The sequence below is a fragment of the Acartia tonsa genome, chromosome 8 (genome assembly GCF_053477335.1).
Source record: "Acartia tonsa isolate MP-2025a chromosome 8, ASM5347733v1, whole genome shotgun sequence".
In the NCBI taxonomy this organism is placed as follows: domain Eukaryota; kingdom Metazoa; phylum Arthropoda; class Copepoda; order Calanoida; family Acartiidae; genus Acartia; species Acartia tonsa.
The window spans coordinates 18,208,232-18,221,430 of NC_137267.1; the positions used below are offsets into that span (position 1 = coordinate 18,208,232).

The 13,199-nt window shown below is 29.5% G+C and overlaps 1 protein-coding gene across 2 annotated transcripts in view; it reads right to left on the minus strand.

The window, feature by feature from the left end:
- Positions 1-13,199, minus strand: part of LOC145326155 (band 7 protein AGAP004871-like) — a 38,153-nt gene that overhangs the window by 5,103 nt on the left and 19,851 nt on the right. For both annotated transcript variants that reach the window (XM_080169301.1, XM_080169302.1), the window contains exon 8: positions 5,071-5,164. In XM_080169301.1, the coding sequence (XP_080025427.1) occupies positions 5,071-5,164 (94 nt within the window). The remainder of the gene's footprint in view (positions 1-5,070; positions 5,165-13,199) is intronic.

Sequence of the window (13,199 nt, forward strand, 5' to 3'; positions counted from 1 at the left end):
TATTACTCTAATCTAAATCCTGTTTTATGTGTCTACAATCTACATAGGTTTGATGATAGTTTCTTCATGGTTTTCAATGGCTGTATACAAAATGTTTGGAAAATTATTGCTGGACGAAAAAAGTTTACTCAGGGTTTTTTTTATTGCTATAATAGTATAAGGAGAAAATAAAGAAAGACTTTATTTAAGTTTACGTATTTAAGACAACTTTGACTAAAAAATACACTTTTATATAATTTTGATAAAAAAGGTAATTTCAGAAAATTTCTTTAGAAAATCTCTAGGATTTGTAACTTCAAAAATGTTCTAAACTGAACTTAAATATGTACATACAGACATACAGTTACCTTTCAATGTACATTTAAACCAACTTATTTTTCCAACCAATCTATACAACATACTTTTGGTATTGTAAATATAGGTTATAATAGTATGTCTAGTATACCCTGCTCATCTTTTGTGCTGGTAATATATCAACACAAGGATCTGCTGCAGTTCGTGGCAAACTATTCCTGGAATTGATTATTTAGCTTAAAATATATATTATGTTTCCACTGTTGTAGGTAGCCTGTAAGAGAAGGACTACAAATAATCAATGATACGTAGACAAATAAATGCGCGAAAAAAAGAGATTTGATTAGGCCTTCAACAATGTTCGAGGCATAACATGTTAGGCAACTAAAATCCTTTAAATCTCTTTTTTTTATTTCAGCAACATTTTACAATAGTTAAAATATCATCATGAAACTGTCAGCCATTTAGACTTTTATTTGATTATGATATTGTCGACATAAATTACAAGTCAATAGGTTGTTACTCAGTAAAACAGGATAAATGTAGGTTGTAATGGTATGCAAATTGTCTAATCGTCTGCTATCTGGAATAATAAATATTCGCACCAACTATTACAGGGATATTGCAATAGAAGAAAACAAATTTTCCGGCATTTTAAAGATTTTTTACTTTTTGAATTTGTTCATGTAGGATTGAGAGCTTTATTCAATCAAGCCTGTATTTGTATTGCCTTTGTAAAATAAACGTAAATACACAATTTTTGTTTTATAATAAATATCACTAGCTGCCTTGCCTTTAGCCCGTAAAATCATATACATTAAGATCTCAAAAAATCCAAACCAGTCTTTCCAAAAACCCCCGAAGCACGTGTTACTAACCAAGTTGAAAAAAATTGGGATAATGGCCTGGAGATTCGCCACCCAGTCATAAAAATAAAGCCTTAATGCAGAAGAAGAATTAAAACCAAATTCCTATATTCGTGTGATACTATAACAGTAAATTTAAAGATAAAGATGGTTTTTAGGTCATAGTAATCTTTGTGTAATAAATGGGTGTGAAAAAATACATACATGCTGATTTTTAATGCTTTTTTAAAGCTCCGCCGATAGCCTCTTATAATTTTAAGTTTATAAAAATTAAATTTAAGGAGAAGTTAGGTGTATATCTTTCCAAAGAGCTTTGAACCTGACCACTATCAATACACATATTCACTGAAATTTGTAGGCTAAACCTCTGTGGTTTCTGAGATCTTATTTACTAAGTATATTTGCGATTACTTTTATTTAATGAAATCTTCCAATTTTTAACATTTACAAAACGGCCTGCTTTATTGCATCAAGATCCATGACAGATCTATATAGGAAATAAACGTTTAAATTAATAAATATTTACTTCTTTCTTTTAGATAGTAATGGCGAGGGAGGATAATTGATTTATTGAGAAATAGATAAATAGATATGCACGTAAGAGTATGGATATAATAAAAAACATATTTGGTGCATTATTTGCCAAATGTACCACTTTTCTGCACTACCTCTCCGATTTTGTTAATACTCTATATTTTGGTCCGTTAGGTCATTCAAGGATGCTGGATGGCCAAAAAAAAGTTTCAGAGTCCCTGGATGTCTAGATATCTAGCTATCTATGAAGGTAGGTAACAAAAATTTAAAAAACACCCATTTTCTCACAATTTTAAAAATTAATTTTTTCTTCAATCTTACATCCAACCTATACATTTTATACATCAAAATGATTGTTTTTTCATGTAAAAAGCGCACATAATGCTATTTTGGCTAAAACTCTAATTTTACAGGGTGTCCAACAAAAAGTGTATTTTGGATATCTAGCGTAATACCCAAAATACCTGTCCGAAAAAAATCATTTTTTTTTGGCTTAAATCCTGTGTTTTATCTGTGTGCATATGTGGTATATAACGGTTCTGACCACCCGGGACAATAAGGTTGTCAAATTTCACTTTGGGACACCCTGTAAATGTGATTTTTGCGTCTGCAGAGCTTAAACTTGGTCCAAATTGGCTATTTTTTTCAAATTACTCTAATATGTGTCTTAGTATGTTTGGCCATAGTGTTTCTGACCAGATCAATATTTTCATATTTTTTGGACACCCTGTATTTTCAAAAAAAGAGAAGAAAAAGATTTTGTATTTTAAAAAATTTTTTTCTATTTTTAAGTTACTTAAAACTGTCATATAGATACAGGTTTTGACTAATAACAATAATATTTGCCTATTTTACAAATTTTTACACTTTTGGGACACCCTGTGCATGTTTTTGAAAAATGATGGTTTTTGCCCATTTTTTGGGGGAAGGAGTCGTTTTAGGGCCATAGACTATTTCTTCATTTTTGTAGAACTTTTCAAGACATATCATTTGTTATTTATGCAAAAACCGCAAAAACCGAACCGTTTTGCCGTTATTCACCGCCACAGGCGGAATTTTTTACGTTTTTGCTGTTCCGGAGGTTGTAATGGGCATTTGTGGTAAGAAAATGTTGATTTATCAAGATCCCTCTAAAATATTTTTATTTAGGCAATTCAATTTACTAAATTTCATATTTAGTAAAAAATTTTTGTGCAGCTAACCGTTTTTCGTTGAGATGGATTTCAATTGTTAAAACAAGAAAATGAAGTGAATATAACATAAATAATTGCTATAACATAAGTGATAAAAGAAACACAAATCATGTGCATTTGAAATTACTTTTGACAAAAATCGGTTGGATATACAAAAAAAATTACTTTACATGAAATTTAGTAAATTAAAATGTCTAAATAAAAGTATTTCACAGTTATCTTGATAAATCAACGTCTTCTTACCACAAATGCCCATTACAACCTCGGAAACGGCAAAAAACATAAAAAATTCCGACTTTGGCGGTGATTAATGGCAAAACGGTTCGGTTTTTGCGGTTTTTGCATAAATAACAAATACTGTGTCTTGAAAAGTTCTACAAATATGAAGAAATAATTTATGGCCCTAAAACGACTCCTTCCCCCCAAAAATGGGCAAAAACCATCATTTTTCAAAAACATGCACAGGGTGTCCCAAAAGTGTAAAAATTTGTAAAATAGGCAAATATTATTGTTATTAGTCAAAACCTGTATCTATATGACAGTTTTAAGTAACTTAAAAATAGAAAAAAAAAATTAAAAAAAAACAAAAAAATTTTTTCTCTTTTTTTGAAAATACAGGGTGTCCAAAAAATATGAAAACATTGATCTGGTCAGAAAACACTATGGCCAAACATACTAAGACACATATTAGAGTAATTTGAAAAAAATAGCCAATTTGGACCAAGTTTTAGCTCCACAGACGCAAAAATCACATTTACAGGGTGTCCCAAAGTGAAATTTGACAACTTTATAGTCCCGGGTGGTCAGAACCGTTATATACCACATATGCACACAGATAAAACATAGGATTTAAGCCAAAAAAAATTATTTTTTTCGGACAGGTATTTTGGGTATTACGCTAGATATCCAAAATACACTTTTTGTTGGACACCCTGTAAAATTAGAGTTTTAGCCAAAATAGCATTATGTGCGCTTTTTACATGAAAAAACGATCATTTTGGTGTATAAAATGTATAGGTTGGATGTAAGATTGAAGAAAAAATTAATTTTTAAAATTGTGAAAAAATGGGTGTTTTTTAAATTTTTGTTACCTACCTTCATAGATAGCTAGATATCTAGACATCCAGGGACTCTGAAACTTTTTTTTGGCCATCCAGCATCCTTGAATGACCCAACGGACCAAAATATAGAGTATTAACAAAATTGGAGAGGTAGTGCAGAAAAGTGGTACATTTGGCAAATAATGCACCATTTATATGAACCTTACACGATATTAAATTTATCCTTTTATAATTTACACAAGGTTTGCATGAGTGAATGCACTGGCACAACCCATAATAAAAGTTGCACCATTAAAATGTTTATTTTCCACAATACTTTTTAAAAGCGAAGCTTTTCTATAATTAGGGTTGGTCCGTCCGTCCGTCCGTACGTCCGTCCGTCCGTCCGTCCGTCCGAGATAGTTAGCTTTTATTCGTTAATTTAAGCATGTTAGAATTGTCCTATCGATTTCAAACTTTGCATGGTGATTTCTGTAGTAGTTAGGTACGATTTAGAAAGCGTAGCAACTCTATAATCATTACTAAAATGTCCGTACGTCCATTTTAAACATGTTGATTTTTTTACTTTTTTAAATAGCTTTTTTCGTTAATTTAGGCATGTTAGAATTGTCCTATCGATTTCAAATTTTGCATGGTAATTCCTGTAATAGTTAGGTACGATTTAGAAAGCGTAGCAACTCTATAATCATTACCAGAATGTCCGTACGTCCATTTTAAACATGTTGATTTTTCTACTTTTTTAACAACAAATTTTTATATGATCTAATTATCCGTTTGATCTGATATTTGGTATATTGATTCCTGGGACAACAAAGAACAATATTTTAAGCGAAGCAACTCTATAATCAAGCCCTAAAGATGTAAGTATGTCCATAAACATTATCCTGTATCAAGCAGTTTTTCAACAAATTTACTTACAATTTTGATTCAAATCTTATACTTTTATATTCTGATTATTCAGTTCAGACACTATACAAGTATTAATGTCCGTTTTTCCTACCGTTTCAGTGCTTCGCTTTTATGGATGTTGTCATCCTTGTTTTAGTGTCTTTTAGATAGTCTTGAGGCAAGTACCCCACAACTACAAGTAAGGGCCTCCTAGATGTATCAGATTATAATTACCTGCATTTCCTGGGCTATGGATTCTCTTTCAGACAAAATATCTCCCAGATTTTTAGTACCCAGGACGTTTCTCAGCGTGGTAGCAGCTAGCAATCTAGATACAAGATAAAGTAGTCATATATTTCTACTAAATAGTTTTGGTATTAGTGGCATATTAAATTGAAGAAGCAGCTCCTTTTATTATTGGATCTCACACCAAATTTTCATATTCTCTTATAAAGAAACACACAGCGGGCTAATAACGATTCATCTCATCCACCTTCTTTACCCCATCCCCTCCTCTCATACTGGATAAACGAACTGGCCAATAAACAAGTTCCATGCTAGCAAAATAAATTGAGGTCAAATTTTCCCCTGTCATAATATCCACGTATATTCTAAATCCACAAATAAATATAAAGATAGAAAATTAGGTAAGCCCAACGAACCGCGTATATATAGAAATTATATAGACTTAAATAGACTGATAAACCAAATTGCAAATGGTAGAAAATAATAGACAGAAAACAATATATCCATCAACAAGGATGATATCATCGAAGCTCTTTAATAAAAAGTATAAATTAAAATAACAGCGTAATTGACAGACAAATGGACCAAGTGAAACCAAGAGGAAATACCCAATAAATTTCGTACATCAAAATCTTTAACATCAGCAGAGAAAATAACTTGACGTACAGGCTGGAAAAAAATATTTATAGTGTAGTGTAATAAAATGGCAATTTATTTTTATTGACAGCCGAGAATTTTACATATTAACAATCTTTTCTGCAATGGATTGACGGATTACCTATGGTTATAGAAAATTTTTATCATCTATCTTAAATATAAGACGAGGAAACACTGTTTCCATCAAAAATGAAGGGTATATTGAATTAGAGAATGGCTTGGGTACTAGATACAGAAAGTGGGATAAATAGATAGATAAATTAGAAAGTGTAGAAGTGGGTCACCGCCAGAAATGTGACAAAATATAAATGGTTAACAAGGCTTCTCTGATTAATTTATTGACATCTCTCTCAGTCTCTCTCTGTCTCCCTCCCTCTCTCCCTCTCTCTCTCTCTGTTCTTTCTCTCTTCCTCAGTATCAATATTGTCGATACCACAGTAAAGAACAATATGTTTACAAAACAGATATTTTATACTATTCAGGTATAGTACAATGGACATGAAAAAGATCCTCGATTTTGTTTCAAAATTTCTAATAGAGTGGATAAAAATGATTATGACATTCTGTATGTATTTTAATGGGTTTTAGTCAACTATATAGTTTTAATAGAATTTAGTCCTGACCAGACATATGTCTACTTGAAATAAATCCAATATATCTTTGACGATGGAAATTTGAAACCCACGGGTCAATATTTCTCAGATATTCCCCCTATCTACGAACGGTCCAAAGTCGTTGATAATAATTAGGGAAAGGGTTGAAAATGGACATGAAACAGAAATATTAAAATCTTTTCTAAATTTTTACGATCCTGAAAGTTAATATTTACTGATATTTTCCAATAAATTTTTTCGTTCCGTCAAAATTTGGAAAAATAGCCAATATAGCTGTCTAGAAAGAACACGAAACCTCTACACCTAATATTTTCTCAGTGTTTTTTTTTACTTTTTATACAAATTTTTTTTAAAAATTAAATATTGATGAGTTTTTTATTTTTATAGAATGAATTATAAAAAAAATAATATTGGTTGATTGGTTTTTGCGATATCAGAACTCAGAACCATATCAGTTTTACTTTTAAACAATTTAATAAATATGAAAACTTTAAAAATTAAATATTGATGAGTTTTTTTTATTTTTTTAGAATGAATTATAAAAAAATAATATTGGTTGATTGGTTTTTGCGATATCAGAACCATATCAGTTTTACTTGTAAACAATTCAATAAATATGAAAACTTAGATATAAAATTTGTATAATAGATAAGACTTTTAAATAATTTATTCTCCCCTTTCTTTATTCCAAAAATCTCGATTTTTCTTTCATTGTCATATCCTAGTATTTATTATGTGTATTTGTATTGTCGTGTGAGTATGTGAGAGGGTTGTAAAGTACACCTTAGGAGATAAGACAATGGATGATAATCTTGTTATCCTTGTTTAGATTACATTTAATAGATGCCTATTGATTATAGGACATGTCAAAACATAAATACAAGGATATTTTAATTGGTTGGTTAAATTATTAACTTTTTATCTAACATTGGCTCAAATAAAAGTAAAATTTATTTTTTTAAAGCGAAGCTTTTCTATAATTAGGGTCGGTCGGTCCGTCCCTCCGTACGTCCGTTTAAGATAGATAGCTTTTATTTATTCATTAATTCAGAATTAACCGAACGCTAAGCAAGATAGATAAATTACCATCCCCCCCCTCTCCCTCACATAGCTGTTAAGACTTAAGATTTTTTGTTTCAGGCTTTCATCGTATCTACTCTATAATAATCCACCTTCCAAAGTTCCAACACCCTACATTCTCCAACCCTCCACCCTGCTTACTGTCTTCTACATTTCAACTCAACCATATATCAAACTTGCTAATATCATAAAGTGAAAGAAAAGTTAAAAAATAAACCACCAATAACCATTAAATAATGTATTAATCTTTCTAACTCAAGTAATATGTACTAATTTAACCTAACATACTAACAAAACAATAATCATAACTTTTTTTACTTTAATGAAATAAATATTCTAAATAAATAAATAAACTATGTTGACTTAAATAAAATGAAAATAAATATTTTTATTTTATTTGGATTGGAGTTAGTTTTGTAAATTGTAACGTTTTGTCCTTGTTCTCTAAGGTCTCATATTTCTTGTATGATGAGTTGACCCTTAGCTTTATGAGGTCATAAATGTTTCCCCCCCCCCCAAAAAAAAAAACGCTGAATCGATAATAATTTATTACACTAGTGTAGTCTCACCCCTCCCCTATTTAAGAAATGTTGTTGATATATATATGCTAATGATATTGATTCACCCCTACCTCGCCCCCCCTAGTTTGAAGGTTGACCGTTACGATACAAATATTGACCCCTCCCCTCCCCCCCCCCCACCCAAGAAATAACAATTCAAAACATATGGAAAATAGGAATTAGCGAAGCTTTTCTATAATTTGTGTTGGTTATAGACGTCAGTCTGTTCATCATTAATATGTTAGTATTACTATTTTATATAATTTATAGACAGAATACTTACTTATAATTTTGATTATACTTATGCATTTATGTTAATGTCCCCCCCCCCCCCCAAGAAATAACAAAACAAAACATATGGAAAATTCAAAATACTAGGAATTAGCGAAGCTTTTCTATAATTTGTGTTGGTTATAGACGTCAGTCTGTTCATCATTAATATGTTAGTATTTATATAATTTATAGACAGAATACTTACTTATAATTTTGATTATACTTATGCATTTATGTTAATGTTTTGCTTTAATGGATATTGTCATCCTTGTTAAAAATTTTTCACACATCCCAACACTTGATATTGACCTCTCCCCTCCCCCCCCCCCACCCAAGAAATAACAAAACAAAACTTATGGAAAATACTAGGAATTAGCGAAGCTTTTCTATAATTTGTGTTGGTTATAGACGTCAGTCTGTTCATCATTAATATGTTAGTATTTTATATAATTTATAGACAGAATACTTACTTATAATTTTGATTATACTTATGCATTTATGTTAATGTTTTGCTTTAATGGATATTGTCATCCTTGTTAAAAATATTTCACACATCCCAACACTTCATATTTGAAGATATCTATAATATTATTAATCTTAATAATTTCTTGGAAACCGACAACAAAGAAAAATAGTAAAAATGGTGGTAAAAATGTAATGCAAAATTATACTTTTTTAATATTAGGAAGAATTTTTATTTTACCCTGTAAAAAAAGCAATGAAAAAAGTAAGACGTCTAAAATGTCGTATTCTTAACAGGTAGACTTTTTGGAGTAAGGAAATTATGTCATCACATTAATTTCATAAAAAGAACCTAAAAGTCTAATATATTTAGTAAATTTTATTTCGGAATTGTTTAACGAACATACTTCATTTAAGATTGCGTGATTTATTTCAGAAATAGAAATATACAACGTAAAAATTTATTATTTTTCAAAATCTAGTATTTATTTACGAAGCACTTCGTAAATAAATATTAAGAAATTTGAATATTTAGAAAAATATAAATAGGGAGCTATTTGTGAACGAACGGAGAGGGGAATATATATCATATTCTTGAAATAGAATTCTTGGCGATGTTAATTAATATTCCCCAATTTCAATATTATCATGTCTCTAAATTCCCTTTTGATTTTTCTCGAAATACGATACGTTTAGGGTTTGGAATACTTAATATTTTAAATATGTAGTAGACACATCATTGGTCCTGACTCACATAATATATATATGTAGACATATTGTTAGTCTCATTTTACTATAACTATATAATTTAATTTTGAAAAGCAGAAACATTTAATTATGGTTATCGTTTATCTCTCTGTGATACTGTATGCTAAAATAATTGTATAGTTATAAATTTTCAGGGAAACTTTTTTTCGACACGAAATATAAAATTTCTAAAGGTAATTATTTGTATATATCTTTGTTATGTGTAAGTCTGTCGACTGGCTTAAATTTGCTTTTTATGGCGCGCTCTAGTCAATTGGAACAATTTCTTTATATTAATCTATAATTTAGAAGTTTTCAATATATCAAACACGTTACGAAAGTCAAAAAGACACAAATTAAATACTTTGTTTCAAATTTACATTATTTATGCTCTGTATTCAGCTAAGCAGGTTTTATCTACTTAATATAAATCTGTTAATTAATAACTAATTACTAGACTTACAATTAATTATATTATATTATAAAAGTACATATTTTACAAGAATATAACATATTTTATGTACATTATTTTCATTTTCTCTTCCTGATGTGTTAATATAAAATACCGCATTACAAGTAATATAAGAATATTTGGGTACCCGAATATTTTCATACAATTTTGACTACTCAGTAATTTAATCTGTCAGTACATCCTTTGTAAGGATAATCCTTATACTAAAGTAACAGGATGTCTGTATGTTTGTCTGTGTGTTTGTGTGTTTGTATGTTTGTACCGAAGGATCTCGCTAACCGCTAAACCGATCGGGTTCTCCTTAACAGGGTAGCTTCTCATAGGTCCCGGGAAGGTTTATAACTATTTTCTTGGGGGGTGGGAAACCCCCAACCCCCCAAAAAATGAAAAATCCCCCCCCCAAAAAAAAATTTAAAAATTTTTTAACTAAAATTAAAAAGAGGGGGGGGGGGCACCCCACCCAAAAAAAAAATTGTTTCGCCCCACCCCAAAAATTTTTTTTTTATATTTTTTTAAAAATCTAAAATAAGAAATTGAATTATTAATTTCGACTCTCTCCTCCTCAAGTGCCCCTAGAGGCCTCTAGGGGCGTAGCCGCTAGTAAAAGATATACCAATAGAGGATAAATTGGTGTATCCCCTAACGAATGAAAGAACGCTATTGCAAAATGTGATACCGACTTTGGTTCATGTCTGTCTATGTTCTGAAGTCAGTTAAGATGAAATTGAAAATATTTTTTTCTCATTTCTTATGACTTTTAATGATGTTCAATTAATATCTGCCAAACGTTGAAACTGGGAACACAACCAATATCGTACACAGAGTTTTGCAAGAGTGTATTTCTGGATAGGGTGCAAAAAGGTGAATTCAGGCCATGACTATTTCAATTTTGAGTGGGGCTCCCTTAAGGCATTCAGCCCCATATTTAAAAGCTGCTAAAGGCTTTTCTTTAAATATTCCAATTGAAACGTTAAAATAACATCAATCCTTTTAAATCATTAAAACATAAATATAGATTTTATGTTCATTTAAGAATAGTTTAGTTTTACTATGAACATCAATGTTCCTGTTTTTTTTCCCTAGAAAGTTATCTCTCGCCTAAACCTCAAACTATTGTACTTATTTATTCATGTATGATTTTTTTTATTCATGTAAAAAACCTTTGTTATAGCGAGAGAAAGTTTTATGTAACATATTTGTTTTATGTTGATAATAATTGTATTTTTTGCAAAATACTTCAAAATGTTTTGAAAACAAAAACAAAATATTTTAAAGAAAAATTTATAATGAAAATTAATCAATATTTGTGAAAATGTAAAGAACCTTACTTTTTAAACTAATATAATAACATTAAAGTACCATGATATTGTACCTTGTTGTCCTAAAAATCATTATTCCAAAAATCAATGGAATTGGAAAATCATATCATATAAAAACTATTGTCAAAAAAGTAAACAAGTCAGTGTGTTTTAAAGGGATATATAGGGGCATAGGTTACGACTCTACATGGTACCTATTTTCATAGAAATCACAAAGTTTGACTAGCCCAATTCTTAGTTTTAAATTTAATTCACATTAGAAATGCTTTTAGCTTGTTTAGCAGAGAAATTAGAATTGACCTAGAATGATAATGTATAAAGTTGCAACATAAAACATAGCTATTAAATAAAGTTCTCTTATACAAGAATAAAATTGTGTTATTGGTAGAATAAATATGAACATAGTGTAGAACCTCTTAATTTTAAGAACATTTATATTTATGCTACATTTATAAAAAAAATAAATATACTAAAGATTTTGTATGCTTGTCTGCCAATCTTTCCATAACAAATCACAAAGAGTTGTTTTAAATGGGCTCTAAAACCTAAGGGATCAGAGATTTTATCATAACCTTTCTTTATCTTTCACTTTCTTTATTCCTGTAGGTGAGAAAAGACAAAAGTGTTTTATTAGTGACTTTATAGTAAACTAGAGTTAGGCTAGACTTTTCAACCCTTTTGTTTTCCATACATTGTTTTACTCTTTAACAAAACATATAATTTTTGTCGTATTTTGAATTTTTACTTTTGTAAACTGTTGAAAAATAATATTATCTGTCTAATATTATAAGTTTAAATATACTTTAGTAAACACTATTATACCAATTAATACAAATAATGGGGCGAAAAACTTTGAAATATCTCTACACCAAGCTAAAACTTTGGCGATAATATTGTGTAAATAAAACATTAAAGAAACAAAGATGACTACATGCATAAGTAGCGCAGTAAATTAAATAAAACTAAATAAAGAGCAAATATTTAGTGTTCATGAATAAAAAAAATATTCATTTTAGGAATTATGAAACTTTTCAAATATGTCATTCTTACATGTGTTTAAATATTCAAATGAAAGACCAATAGACCAAGTATATTTTATACTGGATTTTCATTGCTATAGGTTTTTTTTTTAAAGCACTGAAAGATGTCACATTTCCCCTTATAGCATTTAGGACTGACTACAAAAAAACGGCCAGACAAAATAAATGTCAATACAAAAAATGATAAATTTTGAAATAAAATCTTCACAAAAAAAACAAGGGGTTAATTTAATTCAAAATAAATTTGAAGTTAGGTCAGCCTTGAATAAAATCCTCTTTATCCTAACACAATCGCTTTTCTCATTTAATTCTAGGCTAGGTTAAAAGCCACTTGAATAAAACAAGCTTATAATTAGAAAAAAGTAAAATATTGTTTGGAATACATAATAAGATAAAGAAAAATAAACATCTGACTTAATTATATCTGTAGAACTGAAAAAGATTGTATAATATTAATTGGAGTAGACTCTTGGCTTTTTGTAGCAGACTTCTTAATAAAGATACTTTTAGTATAATAAACAAAGATAACAATAACCAAAAGAATAAGTACGTGTTTAAATTTTTTTTTTTCATTTACTTAACTTAATACATCTTTTAAATGTATGATATATATTTTCTTCTCAAAATTTCTTTTTGTGTTTGCATGTTATGGAAAATAGAAAATATTTGTAATTCTGGAAGATATAAATAGTGAATTATAGGGCTGCCTTGCAGCTAATAAAGTAAAATGAAGAAAGGAGGGGAAAAAGTTTGGTAATAAAAGAAATCTATCTACAAAGTCTAGTTTTCCATCTCTCCTTTTCTTCCCTCTTTTCATGCCTTTCTCGCCTTTGCCTCTTGGTTTTCCAATGAAAGTAAAGTTGTTTCTTAATAAACATTTACATGGTTGCCAG